The 24,925-nt window shown below is 41.6% G+C and overlaps 1 protein-coding gene across 1 annotated transcript in view; it reads right to left on the minus strand.

Moving 5' to 3' along the window:
- Positions 1-24,925, minus strand: part of LOC102964951 (maestro heat-like repeat-containing protein family member 1) — a 93,038-nt gene that overhangs the window by 55,026 nt on the left and 13,087 nt on the right. The window contains exons 2-19 of the mRNA XM_015542327.2: positions 20,118-20,224; positions 19,667-19,789; positions 18,586-18,748; positions 17,423-17,515; positions 16,839-16,993; positions 16,329-16,469; positions 14,218-14,316; positions 13,566-13,644; positions 12,669-12,779; positions 11,604-11,677; positions 10,589-10,705; positions 10,333-10,377; positions 9,376-9,520; positions 7,795-7,838; positions 6,920-7,079; positions 6,360-6,412; positions 5,653-5,763; positions 334-450 (exon numbers count right to left, since the gene is read on the minus strand). Coding sequence (XP_015397813.2) covers positions 334-450; positions 5,653-5,763; positions 6,360-6,412; positions 6,920-7,079; positions 7,795-7,838; positions 9,376-9,520; positions 10,333-10,377; positions 10,589-10,705; positions 11,604-11,677; positions 12,669-12,779; positions 13,566-13,644; positions 14,218-14,316; positions 16,329-16,469; positions 16,839-16,993; positions 17,423-17,515; positions 18,586-18,748; positions 19,667-19,789; positions 20,118-20,224 — 1,937 coding nt within the window. The remainder of the gene's footprint in view (positions 1-333; positions 451-5,652; positions 5,764-6,359; positions 6,413-6,919; positions 7,080-7,794; positions 7,839-9,375; positions 9,521-10,332; positions 10,378-10,588; positions 10,706-11,603; positions 11,678-12,668; positions 12,780-13,565; positions 13,645-14,217; positions 14,317-16,328; positions 16,470-16,838; positions 16,994-17,422; positions 17,516-18,585; positions 18,749-19,666; positions 19,790-20,117; positions 20,225-24,925) is intronic.

Genomic DNA, 24,925 nt, shown 5'->3' on the forward strand with positions numbered 1-24,925 from the left:
TTGCTAGTACTGTAGCAATGTTAACTTCCTAATTTTGATCACTGTGCTTTGATTATATAAGGGAATATTGTTATTTTTAGGTAGTACATCCTGAGGTATTTAGGGGTAAATACGCATGCATCATGACTGCAACTTCCTGAAGTGATTCAGAAAATAAAATAATAATAGTAAGTAACTTGCCCAAGGGCACACAGCTATAAAGTGGTAGAGCTAGGATTCCAGCCCAGGTTGTCTTGTTTGCCAGGTCCCAGCTTTTAACCACTTTGTCATCCTGACTCTTAAAGTAAAAATGCTCCCCCCACCCACCCTGCTTTGCCAGTTCCTCCACCTCACCTCCCTCTCATGCAGCTCTTCATGGACAGTTTGTAGGATGGCAGAGAGCATCATCTGCACCATTTTTATATTCCTCGAGGTCCGCAGGGTGAAGCCCAAGAATTTATATAGAAAAGCCTAGGAGAGGTGAAAGGGTAGAGGTGAAAGGCTATGCATAGCTTGGAATAAGCTTAGGGTAGCCTGGGGAATAGACATTTCCCAAACTGGCTTTGTAACTGTCAGCCAGCACCTTCCCCCAATGCCCCATCCTCCACACAGTCCCTCTTGTTCTGGGGGGGGGGGGGGCATCTGGATAAGGTAGTAATCCTACAGAGCAGGGACTCAAGCTAGAGTTAAGAGAAAACTGTATTTCTAATTTCTCAAACTCTTAGGGCATGGATCATCCCTTTAGGGACTTTCCCTGATCCACATACTTCCCATTTCCAGCTAGGAAATGAAAAGTTCCTTACTTCAATGTTTTACAGTTTTCACCTCCTTGGTTAAGTTTATTCCTAGCTATTTTATTATTTTTGGTGCAATTGTAAATGAGACTGTTTTCTTAATTTCTCTTTCTGATGCTTCATTAAGTGTATAGAAATGCAACAGATTTTTGTATATTACTTTTGTATCCTTTACTGATTTCATTTATCAGTTCTAGCAGTTTTTTGGTGGAGTCTTTAGGATTTTCTGTGCATAGTATCGTGTTATCTGCAAATAGTGAAAGTTTTACTACTTACTTGCCAATTTGGATGGCTTTTACTTCTTTTTCTTGTCTGGTTGCTGTGGCTAGAACTTCCAGTTCTAATGTTGAATAAAAGTGGTGAGAGTGGACATCCTTGTCTTATTCTTGATCTTAAGGTAAAAGCTCTCAGTTTTTCACCATTGAGTGTGATGTTAACTGTAGGTTTTCATATATGGCTTTCATTATGTTGAGGTATATTCTCTCTAAACTTACTTCATTGAGAGTTTTTGCCATGAATGGATATTGTACTTTGTCAAATGCTTTTTCTGCATGTATTGAGATGATCATATGGTTTTTATCTTTTCTTTTGTTAATGTGATGTATTGTTGATTGATTTGTGAATATTGAACCACTCTTGCATCCCTGCACTAAATCCTACTTGATCATGGTGAATGGTTTTTTAAAATGTATTGTTGGATTCTGCTTGCTGATATTTTGTTGAGCATTTTTGCATCTATGTTCATCAGAGATATTGTCCTGTGGTTTTCCTTTTTTGTAATGCCTTTATCTAACTTTGGTATCAGGGCCACAAACAAATGGAAAGATCTCCCATGTTCATGGATTGGAAGAACCAATATTGTTAAAATGTCTATACTACCCAAAGCAACCTACAAATTTAATGCAACTCCCATCAAAGTACCAACTGCATTTTTCATAGAAGTAGAACAATCCTAAAAATTGTGTCGAATTATAAAAAACAAACAAGCCAAACCAAATAAAACAAAACCCTGAATAGGCAAAGCAATCCTGAAGAAGAAGAACAAAAGGTATTACAATCCCAGGTTTCAAACTTCACTACAAATCTGTAGTAATCAAAACAGCATGGTACTGGCACAAAAAGAGACACATAAATCAATGGAACAGAATATAGTCCGGAAATAAACCCATGCTTTTATGGTCAATTAATCTATGACAAAGGAGACAGAAATATACAGTGGGAAAAAGACAGTCTCTTCAACACATGAAATTGGGAAAACTGGATAGCTACATGGAAAAGAATGAAACTGAACCACTTTCTTACACCATACACAAAAATAAAATAGGTTAAAGACATAAATGTGAGAGTTGGAACCATAAAATTCCTAAAAGAAATAATAGGTAGCAATTTCTTTGACATCAGCCATAGAAACATTTTTGTAGATAGGTCTCCTCAGGCAAAGGAAACAAAAGCAAAATTAATCTATTGGAAATACACGAAAATAAAAAGTTTCTGCAGAGTGAAAGAAACCATCAACAAAACAAAAATTCAACCTATTGAATGGGAGAAGATATTTGCAAATGATGTATTTGGTAAAGGGTTAATATCCAGAATATATAAACAACTTATACAACTCGACATCAAAAAAGCAAATAATTCAATTAAAAAATGGTCAGACGACCTGAATAGACATTTTTCCTAAGAAGACATATAGATGGCAAGTAGACATATGAAAAGATGTTCAACATCACTAATTATCAGGGAAGTGAAAATTCAAAACCACAAAAAAATATCATTTTACACCTGCCAGAATGGCTAAAATAAAAAACACCAGGAATAACAAGAGTTTGTGGGGATGGGGGGGGGGGGGGAAGGAACCCTTGTGCACTGTTGGTGGGAATGCAAACTGGTGCAGCCACTGGGGAAAACAGTATGGAAGCTCCTCAAAAAATTAAAGATAGACTAACCATATGGTCCAGCAAGTCCACTCCTGGGTATTTAACGAAAGAAAATGAAAACACTAACTCAAAAAGATATATTCACTCCTATGTTTATTGCAGAATTATTTATAACAGCCAAGATATGGAAGCAACACTGTTCATTGATAGATGAATGGATAAAGATGTGGAATAGAATATTACTCAGTCATAAAAAGAATTAAATCTTGCCATTTGCAACAACATGGATGGACCTAGAGGGTATAATGTTAAATGAAATAGAGAAAGACAAATACCATATGATTTCACTCATATGTGGAATTTCAGAAACAGAACAAATGAACAAAGAAAAAGGAGACCAACAAAAAAAACCAGACTCTTAAACACAGAGAACAAACTGCTGGTTGCCAGAGTGGGGATCGGTGGGTGGACAAAGTACACTTATTGTGATGAGCGCTGAGAAATGTACAGAATTGTGAAATCACTGTATTGCACACCTGAAACTAATACAACACTGTATGTCTATTATACTTGAATGAAAAAATAAATTAAAAAACAACAAGCAAAAAATAAAATAAATTTTGATAACAATGTCTCACTTGAAAAATTTTAAAAATAAAAACAGTTCCTTAAATTTGTGTAATTTTAAAATTAACATAGCATAATCAAAAAAGTATCTTTATGTAATGTTTATCTCTCCCTCCTCTGAATTTCAGAATTGCTTACTGTGAATTGCTTACTGTGCATTGCCTTTGTCTACCTTGTAATACTCATATTTACGTACTCACCCACTTTCCTGCCTCAGGGTTTCTATATTTCCTATTTCTCTGTCTGGAATCTTCCCTGGGCTCTTCAAAATGCTGTTTCATTCTCTTTCTGATCCTGGCTCAGTGAGCCTTCCCTGACCTCCTAAATTCCTCTCCAGCTCACCATCCTGCTTCTTTCATTCAAAGCTTCATCACAACTGCTAATTATCTTGTTAATGTATTTGTTAGGTTAGTTCTTAACTTGCCTCATGCTCTCATCTCCAATGAGAATAAAGCTCAGGAGCAGTGCGTGTCTGGTTCATTGCTCAACTCCAGTGCTAACACAGTGCCTGACACAGTAGACAAATAGGGTATACCAGATGTTCAGTGAATGTTTCAACTCTCCCCCTAAAACCTCCTGTCTGTGGGCACCTTTTCTTCCCCTAGCAGATGCCTTTAGTGCTTTGGCCAGACTCAAGGGTTCCTTCCCTTCCCTGACTGCAGGCACCATCATGAGCAGTTCCTACCTGCAGCCTTTTTGGACCTTTTTGCCTGGAGGTGCCTGAGAGTTACATTCTTCTCTCTCCCATCCCTGCCCCATACCAACTATGGAAGTGACAGAGAGGTGGAGGGGTGGGGAAGTACAAAAGCCCCTCTCACCTGTCTCTAACAGGATGGACTCTGCAGTATAGTTTCCATCCAGGGCTCCCCATATCCTTACTTAACCTCTCCCCTTCCTATCATGCTTCCTTTACTTTATCAGCTTCTCCTGAGAAGTGACCCCCACCTTAGGCTCTGCTTCTATGAAACCTGACCTAAGGTAAACTGCTTCTCTGCTCAGCTGACAAATGATTACTCTTCCCAGACCTATTTATTCTTCTCTAGAGTGATGATCTTCTCAGTTTTCCCAGGACTGAGGTATTTCCTAATATGCTGGACTTTCAGAGCTGAAACCAGAACAGTCATGAGTGAACTGAGATGGTGGACCGCCTTTGAGAAAGCTTCTCTGGCCAGTGCCCACAGGCCAAGTAAACAGCTGCCTTCTGTGTTCCCAAGCAAACAGTGCACATTTTGATCCTGATGCTTACCACACTTACTGTAATTGTCCACTCTGTCCTCTGTTTGCTCAAGCAGACAATGATTTCCTGAAGGCAGAGTCTGTGTCTTTTATGTGAGTACTCTATGCCTGATTCATGCCTCCTGTGCTGTGAGCATTTAGTACATATTTTTAATAACTTTATTGATAAGATCAGAATTCCTGCTTGCTTCATTTTACCACCCACAAAGCTTTGCATATAGCAGGTGCTTCATAAATATTTATTAATAATTAGAGAGCTAATAATCAGTCTTGGAAATAGGGCCTCTTCCCTGGAGACCCCCCAAAGCCCAAGTAAAGTGTTGCTCAGTGATAGGAAAATAAGATTAAAAATCAAGAAACCTGGAATCAGGTGCCAATTTTACCTATAATTTGTGTAAAACTCTGAGTCCCTCTGGATTGAGCTGTCTGGTTATTTGGTCTGTTGAATTTACAGAGCAACTGCACAGATGTTGTTGTCTATATTCACCCACTCTCCTGTGCCGTAGGAGTTATTGCTACTTCCCAAGTGAGTCAACTGAAATTTCACGAAGGCTGAGACACCTGACCCAGATTACACCCAGAACACAGGAAAAGCCGGGACAGAAACAAAGCCTTCACCAGCATAGACCTTGAACTCTGTGAGCAAAGAGCCCTTCCTCCTTACTCAGCTCTGCAGCCCCAACATCATGCACAGTGCCTGATCCATGGTATGCCCTCAAATATTACTTGAATTAACTTGCTTAAATGTGACTGTTAGGTCAATAATCTTTCCACTGCACCCAAATACCAGATCTAATCTGTTACTTCTGAACTACTGGGAGGTTTAATTAAGGCAACAAATGGCAAAGTTCTTAATAAAACCCAAAACACTAAGCAAATATAAGACACTGATATTTCTGCTGTTCTTGTGTGACCACCAGCTCCATGTCCTCCCCAACCCTCCCTTCCCCAGGACCAAGAAACATGGGTTTGCTTTTCCCCCAAGACCTGTACTTTATGTACATTTCTGTATTCCCTCCCCCCAAGCTCCATCCCCCCATTTGTCTCTTTGCAACTACCACCCCCAGCCGTGTGGTGTGCCATGCACACAGACACACACACACACACACACACACACACACACACACACACACACCTACCTTCTCCTCCTCATCATCATCGTTGAAATAATTTATCCTCTCCAAGACAACCTTAATGAGTTGCTCCAGCCAGCTGTCATCATCGATAGCCAATAATGACTGACTTGAAAACTGAGTAAAAAAGGAGAAAAGGACCACACAGAGCAGTGGCCGTGATTTTCTGCCTCATGAAGTGGGTAAGAAAGAAGCAAGAGACAAGGGGACATGGTCTGTAAATATGAAAAAAGAGCTCAAGAAATGGGGAGGAGCTGAAATATACAAAGGGGGTTAGTCAGGACTGAGAATGACAATATAGCAACAATGATGGTAATGCCAATGATGTATGTGAAACTATAGTCTACAAGGCTCTCTCTGTCTCCTATATTATCCTATTCAATTATGAGAGATAGGAGTTATTTCTATTTTACAGATGAAGAAGCTGAGGCTGGCAAAGGCTAAATAACTTGCCCAAGATCACAAAGCTAGGGCCCCATTTCCTTACTCTCTCTTGACAGTCGGACTTTGAGGGTGTGGAAGGTAAATTAAGGTTTAGGATATAGTCAGAGACTCTGACGCAGAGGCCAGGAGCCAAGGATTCCCCAGAAATAAGTTTTCTTGAGTAGGGAGGTCTCTTGATCATGTCTCAGTCTCTGGGGGGTCTCCCTCAGGATCCTAAAGAGGAGAAAGAAGGCAAGTGTGGAGGGAGGAATGTCTCATAGGGTGCTCACCTGGAGCAGCCTGTCTTCCCACTCCTCCTGATTCAGGCTCTTCTCAGTGTGATCTAGGAAAGGAGAAAGCATGATCTGCCCGACCAGAAGGCCCCAGATGGGGAAAAAGAACCAACATCTGGACACTATTCCAGGGGCCTTATGCCCATCATCACATTTAATTTTCACCATGACCCCACAATATAACTATTCTCCCACTTTACAGAGGCTCCAGGAAATGTATGACTTTTCAAAGGTCAAACGTACCCAGCAGGCAAGTGTTAGAACAAGGATACCAACCTGGGTCTCTCTGGTTCCAAAGCCCACACTTTTCCCTGATCCTCTGCCCACAAGAAGGGGCATTCTGGGAACTCTGGAGCCACAGAATTCTGGACTGCATATCTACTCAGTGCAGAACATGGTCCAAGAAGCAGACCTACCCAAATGGCATCTCAGAAAGACAGAGAGACTGGTCCTGGTTCTCCTCACCCCAAGGAAGATCCATCCTGTACCTCAGACTCTTCTGGAGTCTGCCCCCCTGCCCCAGCTCCATTTCTCCCACCTTGCAGCCAACCCCTCACCATCCAGCATCTGCAACATCTGTGGGATCTCCGTCATCCACAGCTGGCCCACATTCGAGTTGATAACGGGGTGCAGGGAGGTGATAGGATGCAGGGCATATAGTAGCCTTAGAGAGCTTACACCAAACTCCCCTTCTCTATAGGGCTTCAGGGAAAACATCTGAGAAACAAGAGAAGCGAGCAGGAGGCAGAGAACGGATTTAAGGGAAAAGAAGGAAGAAAATAAGAACAAATCCATTGAATGGTAGAGCTGAAGCTTAGACCTTCCCATTCTTTTCCACCTGTGAACTACATGTTCTGCAAGATGCTCTCAAAACGTTGCCTCCTCTGTGATGCCTTCTTTGATTCCTGGAGACCAAATCAGCCCATCACTCTTCTAAGATCCCAATGCACCCCATGTATTCCTCTACTAACATTTATCACACTGCATTATGGGTAGTTATTCCCAGGCTTGTCTTTCCCATTAAGACTGTGAACACTTCAAGAGCAGTTCTACACCTTGTCTTTGCAAGTATACATAATGTCTATAACATAATGTCTGGGCAAATAGAGAAACTCAAAACACACTTGCTGAGAAAATGAGATCCAGAAAGCCATGTCTAAGATCAACAGAGAACAGCTCACAATAAGGCCACATAGAATACAGGCCAGGTCTTCTCCGGCCCACATTCCTTCCCTCCTCCGAGCTGTTTGGCCTGGATCACCTCTCCCCAAAGTCTCTATGATCTTTGGCCCTACCCTTTATTCCTTGCCCAGCACAATGCCTGGAATAGAGTGGTACTCAACTATTTGTAGAATGGGGAGATGGACGGATAGATGGATGGATGGAAGGATGGATGGCAAGGTAGTATTCATCCCATTCATTCATCACTTACCACAAGATGGGTCAGGAGTTTCTGTGGGGAGATGAACTGGGTAGCTGAGTTAAAAGAGGATAAGAGAATAGGACAGAGTCAGTGCCAGCTCCAGGATGCCCAACCTCCAGCCCCCCATTCCCAGCAGCCCACCATCCATTCTTTAGTGGAGGACAAAAAGCAAAGTGGAGAGTGAGCATTGGTGCCATTGCCATGGGGATTTTGACATTTTGACTCAGCCTCAAAACAAACCATTTCCAGCATAAAACAGATGCGTGCGCACGCGCACACACATACACACACACACACAGGAATATTATTCAGCTATAAAAAAGAATGATTATCTCGCCATTTATGACAACATGGATGGACCTAGGGGGTATAATACTAAGTGAAATAAGCACAACAGAAAAAGACAAATACCATATGATTTCACTTTTATGTGGAATCTACAAATCAAATGAACAAAGAAAAATAGAAACAGAAACAGAATCATAAATACAGAGAACAGATGGTTGCCAGAGGTGAGAGATGGGCAAGATAGGTGAAGGGGATGAAGAGATACAAACTTCCAGTTGTAAAAGAAATAAGTCATGGGGATGAAAAGTACAAAGTAGGGAATATAGTCAACAATATTGTAATCATACTTATGGTGACAGATGATAACTATACTTATCATGGTGAACATAATGTATAGAATTGTCACATCACTACATGGTACACTTGAAATTAATACAACACTGTATGTCACCTATATCACAATTTTAAAAGCTTTTTTTTTTTTTTTTTTTTTGATAGAGAGAGAGAGAGAAACTAGGGAAGAAAGGCTGCTATGTCAGCCTGGCATTGTCCAGCCAGAGCATGGTAAATGGTCATTACCCATGAGTGTATTCTATTAGTGGACACCTTGAAAACATCTCCCACTATTCTAAGTTGTAATCCACGTATACATTTTATTGAGCGTAGACTTTCATATTTGAAAATCCTAGGTCCATATTTTAAATATCTATTGTTCATATGGATTATAATCAGAACTCTCAACACTGGGAAAGTAATTTGTTACCTTTCCACCTTTTAAACCCTAATAAAGAATGCTTATTTTCCAAACACACAAGCACACATACATACCCCAAGTAATGTGCTGAACAGATATCCTCACCCCAACTCTGACTCCCACTGGGACTCGAGGTCAAGAAGGGGTGAACAAAGAGTAATGCTCAGAATCGGGGCAAAGGGTCAGGAATGTCTGTGTACACATTACTTTGTAATTAACAACAATATTCTTACATCTCTACTCCAGTGTTTCAAGATGAGGAATAAAGGCAAGAAGGATTTGTGTCTGGGGTTGCCTGTCTCCCAGAGAAATCCCCTTTTCATTCACGTGAAGGGCCAAATGGCATCAATCTGCTGTGCTAACCCTTTGCCTACCTCCTCCATCATGGCTCAGGCTCACAGCCATAGCCCTGCAGATCTGCACCCTGTCCCTACACCCACCGCCCCTTCAGAATCTCACCCTGTCTCCTGCCCCCACTCTCCCGGCCTGTGGCAGCCTGTGCTTTCACAGTTAACCTCTCTCCACAGTCTTCCCCATCGTGTACTTACGCCTGAGGTGAAAGCTGCTGAGGTAGGGAACCTGGCCCAGGGAACGGGCCCTCAGAGCCATTTTCGTGGCCATCTTACTCAGGGGCACGAAGGCCAAGGTGTTGCTGGGCTGGCATACCAAGGTGATCAGTTTGGGCAAGGTTACCTAGTAAGATGTGGCAAGGGATTCAATGTCAAGCCCCAAATTAGCCCCAACTATAAGTTCTCCAACCCCATGGCTTTGTCTTCCTTTCCTGGAGGGGCATTTGAGACCTTATGTACACAGTCTGCCCATTTCCTGCCCTTCCCTCTCACCCTCTTTCCCTTTCCACTCCATGTTGGTAAAACATAACCAAGGTCCTGATTAAAATTACAGTAGGAAGGACTTGATTAGATAGAGGGACTTCTTGAAATTTGGAATTGTGTGACTTGTAATCACCTTCACTGGGGAACATCCCAAGGGTAGAAGACATGCTAGTGATCAGGAGACAGCTTTGCTGGGAGAGGGGGACTCTGGGAGGGAGAGTAAATCACAGCTTTTCCTCCCATGGCCCCTGACTCAACTCTGACCCACACAGCAACCCGTAGGAGTCTTCAAGAATCCCTAGAGATTGCTAAGACCAGCAAGGGTGAATAGTCACCAACTTTTTTACAGAAAGAGAAACTGCAACCTAGAGAGCAATTTACTCAAGATTTTACAGCCAGAAATTGGCTGAACAGGACCCAGGCTCAGGCCTCCAGGTTTACCATCCAGTGACCCTCTTCTGCTCCACTGAGCCACTTCTTAGAGAAGTCCCAGGCACTTGAGTGGTTTCAGACAGAGGTGGGGAGGGTGGAAGAGACAGTACAAGGGGTTATATGGAGTTGGGAGGGGGTGGAAGGCAGGCAGAGAGTATGCAATCTGGGTGTCAGGGTAGTGATCTGGGGAGTCAGGGGAGGAGGAGATGAAGGGGCCTCTTTGACCCTAGTTGTTTGTACCATCTGTAGGATTTTGGAACACGTTAGTTGGATGTCCTCTTCATTCTGGAATAAGAAAAGGAAATATTTAAATCTGAAACCAGTGCTAGCTGAGTCTTCTGGCTCAAGGCCTCCCCTGGCTCACCTCTCAGAGTTAAGATATCAAAGCCCATTCTCATTGTGCCAACCATACCCTCCTCTTCTTTCCCTTCTGCTCCCAAACCTACCCTTCTCTTGCTCCCACCCTCTGTCTGCTCCCTGCCTGGACCCTGCTCACTGAGCAGTCAGACACGCTGAGCTTGATGACATAGTTGATGATGATGCTCCCCTGGGGCAGGGCCAAGTAGTCATGCTGGATCAGCATCTCGATGAAGTTCAGGAGGGCCCTTCGCACCTGTGGGGGTTATAGACCATCATGTGGCAACATAGGAAGGCACATCAGTATGACTCTTCCTATTCCAGGTGAGGACACAGAGGACCAGAGCAGGTGAGGGGTATCTTCAAGCGACTCAGATCTCCTGACTTCAAACCCAATGTGACTCTTCAGTGGGCTCCAGGGGATGACAGCCACTGACCCTGACCACCTTACTCCACCCTCAAATTCTAGCCCATTTCAGCTGCTACCAGGATGCTACCATCCTCCTGGAGAACTATAAGCACTTAGCTTGCCCACACCTTATATAAGATAAGAAATTGGCAGAAGTATTGGGTAGGGAGAAATCGGAGTCCAGGAAAAGTACCATGTTCTGGCCTTCATTGAGAAAGCCAGGAATGAATCCCTCAAGTCCTGAGGGCCCAGCCCTCATGATCCCAGTCTCTCCATTAACCTTCTGAATATTTAGGACTTTGTTTTTAGGGATAGTGTCATTGTTGTCCATTTAGCACCCTAAACCACTGCTCCTCTTCTCCCTGTCCTGCACGATTCAGAGCTGGGAGCAGTTTCTGCCTCTAAGCCTGGCAGAGCTTGTTAAAACCATGGCTTCTCAGACCCCATGCTAGATATAATGTTTGAGGTCTTCTTCCCCTCTGAATTTTTAGTATCCTTTAGAGCTCTGTGTCCCCACTGACAAGGCTCAGAAAATAGCTGGAACCACCCGTCCGCTTCTCAAATCCTTCTCAGGTTTGAAGAGCCCAAATGTAACCCATGGGAATGTCTGAGGCCATGAAGAGCTTGGTAAGAGTGCCTTACCTCTCCCCTCATCCATGAACCTCCCCCTCTCCATTTTATACAACTTCAAGGTCTCATAAAACCAATTGCCCTCCCAGCCCAAACATTTAGCCTTTCTGCTCACTGGTTTGAGATCCTCCTGAATCATGATTATGACTGAATGCATCACCTCATTCTTCAGTTGCTCTGTCTGGGGCACTAGAGAAAAGACAGACATGCAGCTGGGGGTCAATTTCCACCCTTCTCTGTTGTTTTGGGAGGCACAAGAAGATAGACAGCTGGGAGGAATTCTAGGTACTGTCCTGGTATTCAAGGGCCAGGTAGAATCCTTAGAGGTTATTTCCACCATACTTTTGCTTCAAAGCAGACTGAAGAGTGACCTAAAACAGTATTTTCATCAAGCTGGCATTTGAGTTCCAGCCCTTTCCAGTTTCCTATGACTGCCCACACAAATCCACCTCTCCAGCTGCTCCCCCTGCCCCATATATATCTCAACCTTTAGAACTATGACCACTGTTCTTCTGTTCTTCTTTATGTGAATTCCCTCTCCTAACTTGCTGTTACAATCTCCTTGCCTGCATCTCCTGCACAGAGCCCATCTCATCTCTGGATTGACAAGCTTCTCTGTTTTCCTATTGCACATCACCATGCTCACATTTAAACAACCTATCACATATTATCTTGCATTGTTTCACTATCTGAACAGCTTTATATTCCCTGCTTGATAGTGAACTCTTTTGAGAGTAGAGACTATGTTTTATTTAAGTGTCTATTTTCAGTACCTTTCACCGTGCTAGGCACAAAGCAAAGGTTTGGCAAACACTTGATTGGAGTTGAAGCCTATTCCCACAAGATAACAATCATAGACTACATCACTATGAAACTGACTGCATAGTGGGAACTGGTCTAAGCACCTCGCATATGTTTTTCTCATTTAATCTTCACTAAAAACCCTGAAAGGTAGGTATTAATATTACCTCCATTTTCAGATGAGGAAATAGAGGTACAGACTAAAAGCAACCTGTTACAGTTTGCACGCTAATAAGAAGTGAAGGCAAGATTTAAACCTATTGAGTTTACTTTGAGTTTACATTGAGTTTAAAACCAAGTTTTTAACTACTACATGGGACTGTCTCCCAGAGAAAAGAGCTCTCATAGGAAAGAAGATCCATAGGACCAGGCCACTCACCTTTCTGGAGCACATCTGTGAAAATTTGAATGGTTGATACTATCTTGGCTGGATCCTTGGATTCCACGTTCTCTCGTATTAAGGTTACCACCCGATCATTATATAACTTGGCTATCAGAAGGGTGTGAATACAAGGGAATCAAGTGTATGTTTAAGTAGGAAGTGGTAAGTAGAAGTAAATCATGTTTAGCAAACCACTGATGCCATGAACTAGATAAACTAGTGTCCTTTAGGTTGGAGAAAGGAAAAAGGGAAAAAGAGAGCCAGTGTTTACTCAGCATTTACCATGTGCCAAGCACAGGGCCAGATCGTTTTCCTGAGCTGGGCTCTGTCCCTCCACGGCTCCACCACACGCCCTCCCATAGGTCAGCACACTTTTCGTGATGATTAGTGTTGTAATTACAGGATCACCTTTCTTTTTTTTAATTTTTTTTATGTTTATTTATTTTTGAGAGAGAGAGAAACAGCATAAGTGGGGGAGGGGTAGAGAGAGAGGGAGACATAGAATCCAAACAAAGCAGGCTCCAGGCTCTGAGCTGTCAGCACAGAGCCCAATGCGGGGCTCAAACCCACAAACTGCAAGATCACAACCTGAGCCAAAGTCGGACCCTTAACTGACTGAGCCACCCAGGAGCCCCTACAGGATCACCTTTCTGAGCTGGGAATCAGTGAAGGAGAAAGAGAAGTCAACTTCAGGTAAAGGGAATGGAGCTATGTCTATACCCTTCGAGATTCATTGAATTTCAGGCAAAGCTCACATGGATCACTTTGCATTTAATCTAGAAGAATGGAAGCCTCTTATGGGAACTTAGGCCCCTGCTCCAGTCCAAGGAGACAAAAAAATTATGAGTGCCCACCCACACAAATACCTGGGGTTAGGGAACTGTGGTAACTTACTCAGGATATAGAAGGCCTTCAGGGCAAGGCTGTGGTTCTGTACAGAGTGATGATTTGAGTCCTCAACTGTTTCACTCAGCTGTGGGGAGACCAAGGCCATCAGACCCAGGAGGACTGAAACTAAGGGCCCTGAATGTGGATGAGGAAACCAAGGCATGTATCCATGGGAAGTGTGGTGCTTAGCCATAAGGAGAACAAGAAAACAGAACCCAGGAATCCATATTCCCAGCCCCAAAGGGAAGAAGACAGTGGGAAGCAAATTAAACATACAGAAGGTAACCCTTTTCTGCAAAATGTTCAGTTTTCCTCTTCCTACTCTAGGCTGCAAAACAGAGGGCCTGACATTTCGCACAGGTATTATGGAGTGGTTTGAACTTTCTGCCTTTTAACCAGAGATTAGGGGGAAGCAGCAAAGGTCTGTGACCTTCAAGAAACATGTAGAATGTACCCAATTTACCTTATGGAGAATATCCCACTCAGTTCCCGGAATCCAGGCATTTGCCTATTCCAGGGAAACCTGATGTGTATGGTTAAGGTCACCATGTGAAAGACACCTCCATCGTGTGGAGGTTGTGACCTGAGCTGGGGTAGCCATCACCTCCAAAGAAGAGAGAAAGCAAGCCCATAATCCTTCTAGCCCCATAACACTCACCTGTTTGAACAGCATGCCTATAATATTTCCCAGCTGGGATTCCAAGTTTATACCTCCACAGCCACTAAGAGCCAGAGCATCTATAAGTTGGAAGATACACTGTGTGAATAAGGACAGAATAAGTACAAGTCAGCTCAGACTTTCCACAGCCTCAAGAGAAATCCTCTGTCCTCACATCTACTCTTCAAGGATGGCCCAAGTCATCATTGTTTCACACTGCCCTCTTGGACATTTCCAAAAAAGGCTCAGGGTCTAGTTCTTTCATAGCCTAACACAGTCATGACCTGCCCTTCCACTTTGCCCAATAAGCTATACTTATTTTCATATAATCTCATTATTCCACAGAAACCTATAGGGAAATTCAACATTGCAAGTATTGGCTGTCTTCAAAGGAGCAGGATAAATTTAAAAAATCAACATTTCCTCTCCTTTGGTCTACCTGATGGATTCCCAGTTAGGGCCAGCTTGCTTAAATAGAGCTGGCTAGTGCTAGTTGATGTCCAAACAAAATTATACTGTGGGCTGATAACTATCTTGATTCTTGACCACCATTCCTTGGAGAGAGGGAGGAGGAGGAATGAGAAGAAGAAAGGGAGTAGTCAAAACATTTCCACTGTCAGCCAAGACATGAGGTGAAATTTCCACCTGAATAATCTTCAGACTAGTAATTGGTATACAAATTTCAGCCTTCAACTGGCTAATTGGCTACATAGAGCAAACCTTTGTTCCAAATTCATAGACCATACACCAGGCAACATGGAGACATGTGCCAGAAGGGAGATTAAACAAGAGATTGTGTGGCTGGTCCACTAATGTGGAAAACTCAGAGCATATGTGTGAGAAAGGCCATCCCTTCATATACCAAGGAAAGTGTATTTGAGGTGGTAGCATAACAGTAGACTGAACACTGTAGTCACTGGAAACTTGATGTTAATGTGTGTTGCACTCAAAAAAAAATCCTCCTCTTTGAAATTCACAAATGCACATTAGCATATTTAGTAACCCTGAAAAATATGCCTCTCAGATGCCTATTGGTGCATAATTGACCAATATGTGCAGCTGCCATGCTCTAAAATCCATCACTGTGTTAAAACTGAAGTCAGATTCCCACAGGTTTGTCCCAGCCAATGACTGAATATGGCAGGTCCACTAAAACGGGCCTATTAGTCCTTCAAGATATAGGACTTTTCTGATGGGTAACTTTGGTTCAGTGACTCCCTGTTGGCTTTACTAAAACTTTCTTACAACTGCACTGTAATCTAAAACCTTCCTCTCTTTCCTCTCTCCTTCCCTTCCTTCCCTCCTTCTCCCTAGCCTTATCAAGGGTCAGACATACATCATAGTCTGATGGCTCTCCAAATCCTCTCTGGTTCTATCCTTGTTTTCCCTCACAGATGTTTCTCCAATAAATCTCTTGCACCTCTAATCACATGTTAGTATTTGCTTCTTGGAGGACCAGATTAGCCTACATACTGAAAGCTCTGAGAAGTCCTGCATTTAAGATATTTATTTAATTTTAACTCAGTATTTCCCACCCATTTTGTTAACTAACACATCTTCTTTTTGCGGAATCCCCATTAAAATTTGAAGGGAAATTGGTTTGAGGAATGCCATTGAAATGGAAGAAGGACTGAAACAACAATCAGAAAATTTGGGTAGTGGTTCTGAGTCCTCTGCTCCTAAAGATATCTAATATTGGTGTAACAGTTCTAAGGTAGGCAGAATATAGCAATGGCCCCCCCAAATTCCAGGGCCTTTCTCCCAGTTATTCAATCAAGCAGTAATGTAGGTGTTTATATGAAGAGATTTTGCAGACATAATTAAAGTCCCATACCAGTTGACCTTAAAATAGGGACATTATCCAGGTGGGCTTGATCTACTCTGATGAGCCATTTAAATCTGAGTCTAGAGGTAAGAGGAAAGTCAGATTCAAAGTGTGAGATGAATTCAAAATGGGAGTGGCAGAATTCCAACAAAACCTCACTTTACAAAAACAAGTTTCAGGCTGGATTTGGCCTGTGGGCCGTGCTTTGCCAACCCCAGCATTAATTACTCAGTAAACATGGAAAGCATAAACCCATTAAGTTATCTTCTCACCCCATTCCAATCACCTGGGAAATGTAGAAAGGTGCCACTTTTGCAGACATCAAAGTCATTAACCATCGGGTTAAACGGTTCACTTGATTCTTGAGTTTGGATGGTGGAATGAGGAAGAAGAGATGGCCAATTATCACCAGAGTTTCCTCTGTCACCTGTGCCCAAGGAAACACAACAAACTTGCCTCAGCTCAGGGATGAAGGCAAGATAATCCCTTAGAGGCTTTGCCTTAGTCCTTTTTGTATCTGCAAGGTTTAGCACAGTGCCTGGCAAATGATGGTAATCAGTAAATGTAAGGTTGCTTAATTGTATACATATTATGTGAACAGACAGTGGAGTTTTCTGATAGTACCCTTTTAAGGAGAATGGGAGGAGGAACCTGAGGAAAATCACCCTGCTCTTTTGGAAGAGCCATTTAAGTTATCCTCCCACCAATAAGTGGCTAGACATGGCCCTGTCCCATCTTTGATTCAAGACTTACTCCTTCAGCCCATGCATCCAGCCCCTGCTATCTACAATCCCACCTTGTTGTTGCTCCTCAGGGACCAACGATTGAAGAGAACCCGAAGGGTGAGGTAAGCCTTGATGGACAGTGCCTCTTGTGTGATGTCCATCATTTCATCATTCTTAGTACCCAGATCCAGATGTTTCCGGGCACTGATGACCAATCCTTTGAGCACTATGAGGGTTACAGGGAGTTTGAGCTGCACATCACCTTTCCTTTCCCACAAAACGAAACATACATACATGTGGGCACAGTCTTCTCATCCCCAACTCTAAAAGGGTCTGTGGTGTCCTGTGCTGGGAAACACCAACCCATTCACCATCTCCCCAACTATCTTTCTTTTCTGACCACACTTTGTCCACACAGCAGGGAAAGGGAAAGTGGTTGAGGCTGTCTACACCCACAGCATCCCTAATCAAACTTGGTCCTTGCCCCAGATCAGGAGAAGAAAAGTCAGATGGAGAAGAGCAGCTGCTCTCAGACATTTCCTGCCCCTCCCCAGCCTTCTGGGATCCCTATTCAGAGGGACCCAGTCTCATTCTTCCCTTCTTTCCTCTCTCCCTTATTCCAGTAGAGTCTTCCCCAGACCCTCCTAATCCTCACCATGACATACTGCCAACATGTCATCCTCCTTTTGGGCCATCCTCAGAAGGTGCAGTATATATTCCCATGTGACACCAATGTAGGGGTCTGCACCTAAGAGAGAGAGTACAAGAAAAACATCCCTATCCCAGGGAGGGGTGCATCCTAGCCTTAGTGTAGGAAACTCTATAGATTGGGAGGCAGGAGACCTGGGTTCTGATCCTAGCTCTGCCTCCAGAGTCTGGGCAACCTGGAGCAAGTTACTTAATTTATCTGAGTTTCAGCTTCTTCAACTGTTAAATAGGACTACAATTCCTGATGTGACTGCTGCACAGGGCTGCTGGAAAGATTAAGCTCAATAATGGATGTTAGCATAGCATACAGATACAAGATATTGGTACAGCCTAGGCATGAACACTCCCTTCCAAGGACCCTTAAGGAAATAAAGAGCGATGATGTCTGAAGTGGATGTGAAAACATTTGTCCTGATTATATCAGGATACACATTTCCAATTTCTGTTACTGTGTCCTCTGAGCTTGCTGTGCAGCCTAAGCCACATGCCTTGTCATTTTTATCTTAATGCCCAGAAGGTCAGCTGACTTCCCCCAGATTCTCTTTGGCCCCAGTTCCAAGTGGTAAAGGGAAGTCACTGTCATAGGCCGGTGACTTGATTATTTTTTCATACTTTGTGATTGGGAGAGGGTAGTGGAATGAGTAAGAGAGCCACTGCCATCACCAATAGCCACCAGGATAGAGATTGTATGGTGATTCTTGGTCTCATCCTGCTACACTATTACCTTCCAAGCCCCTAATCAAATTCAAAACTTAAGGTTCCCTTAAGTAAACCACTCCTTGCTTCCTCCTTTGCCCCACCCCACCACTCTATTCTGCCTTCTCTCTCCACCTGGAGTCTTCTCTCCAGCTCCACAGTCTCTCATGCCCTAATATGTCCTACTCTGCCATTCTTGGTCTCCATAAACTCCCTCCTGAGTTCCCAGCAGCCCAATAGGGACCTAGTTTGTCCCCTTCCCATCTACACATACATCCCATGACTGAACTAAATGGAGATGTCCAATGAGAGGAATCAGGAGGATAAAGCTAGTCTAGAATAAATACAAAGCCCCCACCCCCTGCTGGCCCTATCCTCTTCTCAGACTAACTCTTCTACAATAGGGATCTATACCCTGGCAGAAGATGAGTCTCCCCACTGCAACCAGGAGACCGTTTGGGGGCAAGTTGTTCAAATGCCATCTGTCCCACAGCTTGAAGATGACTATTCCTGGAGACTGGAACCCCAGAGCCAATAGGACTTCAGTGCACAACTCCTCCAGTTCTCCCTCTGGCTTCTGAAAAGAGAAAGACTAACTGTTCCAAGGCTAATCCCCGAGATGAGTCCCACAGCTCTGAGAATCAGATTTGGTCAATAAGTGATTCTCCTCCATCGAATAGGCAGGAACTCACCTACCACCCATCCAATAGACACCTTCCCAGTGATGGAGGGCAAGAGCTTCCTAAAGTGTGCAAAGAACAGGAAGACAAGAAATCCGCACAATCTGTGTATTGGGGTGGGAGTGGGGATTAAAGTTTCCAAAGCACAGAGGTTTCACTGCAGCAGCAAGTGAATCATCAGGAAAGTGGGTAGATTACAGAAGCAACTTTGGAAGTCCCTGAAAGGTCAGTGGTCTTGATCAGAAGACAGGCCTGCCAAAGAAGGCAGGCAAACTGGAAGGAAGATACCCCATAGGTAGGTAGTTAACCAAGAAAATAAGGAACCAGATTAACCCAATGTCAGGGAAGTAAGTACAAAGTATGTGAATAGATGGATAAGTAGATATCATGAATGTTCACTCTAAAGGTGGGCTAGCATACAGATATGTGGGTTTAAATAAGTTAGTAAATAGATTGAGATGCTTAGTTGAGTTGTAATAACAAAGGTGACCACCTAAGGAATCCCAGGACACAGTCTGAAAACCAGGTCAGACTCTGAGATCAACAGCCCAAATCCTTCCCCCTTTCCATTTCACTCCTCCTGCCTCACCACTTCACTTCACTACTGTATCTTCCAGTTCTGTCTATGTCACAGTTCTTGAGATAGGCTCACAGTACAAGATATGGACTCCAGCAAACTGTTTAGAAATGAGATACTCATATCCAAGTTTTCACATAGTTTCCAAGTGTCATCATCCACCAGAAAGAACTCTTGGGCTCATACCTGGGGTGCTTTCTTTCCCCAAAGCTCCCAACCCAGAGGCACAGCTCCTCACCATGGTCTTCATGTAGTCAACGATGATATCTGTCATCTTCTGGCATCGTGGAGTTGCCATCTTGTTATTTAGGATTTTGACTTTCAGCAACTTGAGCGTTTGTAAGACATTGTCTGCTGACAACTATAGGAGAGAGGGGACTCAAGAAGAAAGGAAGGTTGAAGGGTAAAGATAATAAAGAGAATAATGATCCCTGGTCAAGAAAGGAAGAGGAGGAGTGAATCTAGGAAGAGGATTAAAGCTGGACCAGAGGTTGAGGAGTGAAGAATATGGGCCAGACTAGGAACACTGGAACTAGACCTGGAGCTATGAATGGACTGGACCAAGTAGTGCTCTGCTGACTGGAAATTTTCCCACTCTCCTGGCACAGTGGGTGTGTGCCCAACCAAATACCTTGATCGAGATGGTCCTATGCTGGCTGGAGCCAGGAAGATGTCTGAGATGTCCTCACCTGACCAGCAACTTGGAGTGCCTCCATAAAGTCCTTGATGTTCTTTTCTGAGACATCCAAGTTCCTGTCCGTGATCTCTGAAGAACCTACCATAACTATAAACATCTCTATAAGAAATAAAAATGGTGAGGAGGGGGAGCTGTTTCTCTCTTGCTATAGGTGGGTATTTCATCACAGGTGGGTATCATGGTATGATGAAAACATGCAAAGAATAATTAAGAATCAGAAGACACAAGTTTGGCTCCTGACTCAGAGTCTGTCCCCCACTAGCAATATATCCTTAGGCAATTTATTTAACTCCTGGAGACTCTATTTATTCATATGTAAAATAAGTATAATAAAAATTAACATGAGAGTCAAAAAAGATGAGATAGGTACTATTAGGTATCACTTTCAGCATTTCAGCCTGCCCTTTGGATCACATCTTTTCCCTTGACATTATAAAGTGCTTTCTATGGGTGAGAGTTGGATAGAGATTTGGAGTAGGAGAGTACTTGTCTATAGGACTACAAAAATTTCATAGAAATAAAATAATTTCATATTAATAAAATTGGCTATTATAAACTACAAACTTATATTCCAGTGACATATACCCATAGTTTTGGTTAATAATGATAGGGAAAAAAAGCCAGAAAATTAATTTGGTCTGAGTTCAGTCTATCTGCTACCAGCAACAATGGATTATTTATTCATTCATTCATTCATTCATTCATTCAAATGTTCTGATTTGTCTTCACTAAAGGCATTATTTAACATGCCTTAATTTACTCATTTGTAAAATGGTCATCATTGTGGTAGTGATAGTAGAAGTAATAGTCATAGTAGTCGTAGCAATAGTAGTAGTAGTATCTAACTCATAGAACTGTTAGGAACATTATATGAAATAATATATGTAGAATAGTGCCTGGCATATAGTATTAACTCAGTAAATATTGATTATTATTCTCAATTAGAAACTGTTGGCACTCTACCTGAATCCACAACATCCCCATATCTCTACAGGAGAAGAGCCACTTACTGTCATTTTAAGACCAGGTTCTGGACATTAGATCAGGAGTAGGGGTGCAAATGAGACAGTCACAAAAAGCAACTAGAAAGGAAGTGTTTTACACAGAAGGAGAGAAAGAGGGAAAGGAAGAGAAATAGAGAGATGCTACTTAAAATAAACAAACTCAAGTTCCCAAAGACATGTAGAAATCTAATGCTACAAAAGATAGACAACATAACAAAATCAACAATTGGAACAGGAAATTACTTCAGAGGAGATTAATTTTGTAAAACAGTCTCTCAAAGACTTTAATAAAATAATAATAATGATAATCATTGTCACCATCCTCTTCTCCTCCACCTCCTCCTCCTCATTATCATCAAATGAATGTGCTTAGGATGCTAAAAAAGTGAAGAAATAATTTCCATCTTAAAAGAACAAATAAAGACAGAATGAAATAATTTATAGGTAGATATGAAAAGAACCAATTAGAAAACTTGGAAATGAAAAACATAGGCATCAAAATTTGAAATCTCAACAAATAATATATAATCAAGACTGAATACAGTTAAAGAATTAGTAAATCAGGGGCGCCTGGGTGGCTCAGTCAGTTAAGCGTCTGACTTCAGCTCAGGTCACGATCTCGCGGTCCGTGAGTTCGAGCCCCGCGTCGGGCTCTGGGCTGATGGCTCAGAGCCTGGAGCCTACTTCCGATTCTGTGTCTCCCTCTCTCTCTGCCCCTCCCCCGTTCATGCTCTGTCTCTTTCTGTCCCAAAAATAAATAAACGTTAAAAAAAAGTTTAAAAAAAAGAATTAGTAAATTAGAAAATAGTGAGGAATTCACCCAGTGTGCAATGTAGGAAAATAAAGAAAATAATTTTTAATAAAAGAACAAGTAGCAGGTGTGTTGGATGGACTGAGAGGAGTTCCAAAAGAATGGCAGGATGGTAATATATAAAGATAACTGAGACTTTTCTAGAATTGAAAAAAAAAAGACAAGAATCCTCTGATGGGAAGTGTAACCCAAGTACTCACCAGGACAAATAAAGATAAACTGATGTTTCAGTGACACTGCAGAACATCAGGGATAAAAATTAAAATTCTAGAGCCACTAGAATAAAACACAAATTACCTACAAAGGAATAACAATCAGCTAGTTCCTTAACAGCAACAAGAGATGCTAAAAGATAGTAAAGAAATATCAAGATGGATGTTGTACTCTACCCTATAGAGTAAGAGTCTAAAATATCGACTGTAGGGGCACCTGGGTGGCTCAGTTGGTTAAGCGTCCAACTTCAGCTCAGGTCATGATCTCATGGTTCATGAGTTCAAGCCCCATGTCAGGCTCTGTGCTGACAGCTCACAGTGTGGAGCCTACTTAGGATTCTGTGTCTCCCTCTCTCTGCCCTTCCCCTGCTTGCACTCTGTCTCTCTCTCCCTCAAAATAAATAAACATTAAATAAAGTTTTAAATAACCACTGTAGTAAATATAAAAGAATGTGTAAATAATTAGGTTATCGAAGGGGAAAATAGAATGATTTTTTTAAAAAATTCAATCCAAATAAAGGCAAGAAAATAGAGAAATTAGAGACATATAAGAGGTGGCATATTCAGAAAATGCTTTTAAAGAGGGTAGATTTAAGCCCAGATATACTAGTAATTACATTCAATGTAAATTTATTACATGTTCCAATTAAAAGAAAAAGATGTCTAAACTGAATTAACAATAAAACCAATCATATGCTATCTACAAGAGACACATCTCAAGCAAAGGATGCAGAAAGACTGAAAGAAAAGGAAAGGCAAAGATATATCAAGCAAACATGAATCCAAAAAAAAGCTAGTATAGCTAGATTAGCAGCAGATCTTCAATAGATCTTAAGGCATAGAGCAGTACTAAAGAACATCATTTCATATTAATAAAAGATTTAGTTCACCAAGAAGATACACTCTTACATTGGATGAGTTTAATAACATAACCTCAAAATGTATAAAGCAAAAATTGATAGAACAAAAAGGAGAAACTGATAAACCCAGGTTTAAAATGTCAGGTTTTTTAACACCTATCAGAACTGATAGAACAAAAAGATAATCAGTAGGAATATAGATTTGGAAACTATTATTAACAAATTTATATAAGGAACCTACAGAACACTGTCCCCAACAACTGCAGAATGTATATTCTCTTCAAGCATACATAAAACATATAATATCGATTGTGTGCTGGGCAATACAGCAAGAATCCACAGATTTCAAACAACTAAGTTCATATAGAACATGTTTTCTGTCCACATGTGATTAAGCTAGAAATAATAAAAATATAACCTCAAAATCTTCATATGTTTGAACATTAAGAAATATACTTCTAAATAAACAATGGAACAAAGAAGCAACCTCAGTGGAAATTAGGAAATATTTCAACTGAATGACAAATATATGACATGTCAAAATTGCTATGAGGCAGCTAAAACTCTTTATAGGGGAGTTTACAGCATTAAATATAAACATTAATTTGAAATAAAGTAAATGTTTTGTATAAGTAAAAAGTACAAGTCAGAAATAGAGTAATCCTCAAAAATCGAAAACAAACTGAAACAAACAAAGCTCATTGCATATTATTAGTGAAATCAGAGAGAAAAAAATCAGGAGAGAAATTATTTCGGGTGATTTTAAAATCCAGTATTTTGTTTGTACAATCATAATGGTGTATATTCTAAAGACAAAAAGAAATCTTGAACTGCGTTCAATAGTCTCATTGTCAGTAATAATATGGGTATAACATTCCGAAAACGTCATATGTATATTTTTAGCTTAATGTAAATAAGACATGTTAAAAACTAAAGGAAGTAAAACCCTGTGTTCTAGTTATCAATTTGTTGCCTCTTAGCTCCAAATCTACCCCTTCATGCTTCACTCTGTAATACTGAAACTGGACCCTGAAACATTTCTTCTTTGCTAGTTGACATGATGATGTTAAGCTTTATTAGTAGATGGAGCTAGAAAAATCTGCAAGATGAGCTTCTACTCTTCCATTCCTGTGGCATGGTATGTTTGTGGGACATGCAGTGGTGCTCACTATCCAGAAAGTTTTGTTGCCAGTCCCAGTCCCACCCCCTCATTCCTTAATCACCATCCTTGGCTTGCCAGCAACCCAGAAAAAAAAAAAAGAAAAAAAGAAAGAAAGAAAGAAAGAAAGAAAGAAAGAAAGAAAGAAAGAAAGAAAGAAAGAAAGAAAGAAAGAAAGAAAAAGTTCAAAAGAGCTTTATTAGTAACAGCCAAAATGTCCTCCAATACATGAATGGCTAAATAAACCATAGTACATCCATACCATAGAATACTACTCAGCAACTAAAATACAAAACAAAACAAAACAAAAAAACTATTGGGGCATCTGGGTGTTTCAGTCGATTAAGAGTCTGATTCTTGATTTCGCATTAGGTCATGATCTCAGTTTGTGGGATCAAGGCCCACATCGGGCTCTGCGCTGACAGCACAGAGCATGCTTGGGATTCTCTCTCTCTTTGCCCCTCCCCCTGCCTCTCTCTGTCTTTCTCTCTCTCTCAAAATAAATAAACAGTAGAAAGAAAGAAAGAAAGAAAGAAAGAAAGAAAGAAAGAAAGAAAGAAAGAAAGAAACAAAGAAAGAAACTATTGATACATGCAACAACCTGGGTAGATCTCAAGAGTATTATGTTAAATGAAAAAATCAATCTCAAAAGGTCACAATGTTATGACAAATTTAAAGGTTTTCAGTAAATTGGACAAATTCCTAGAAAAAAAGGATGCTCTATTAAAACTGACATAAGTAGAAAAAACTGAAT

This window comes from Panthera tigris, chromosome B4 (genome assembly GCF_018350195.1).
Source record: "Panthera tigris isolate Pti1 chromosome B4, P.tigris_Pti1_mat1.1, whole genome shotgun sequence".
In the NCBI taxonomy this organism is placed as follows: domain Eukaryota; kingdom Metazoa; phylum Chordata; class Mammalia; order Carnivora; family Felidae; genus Panthera; species Panthera tigris.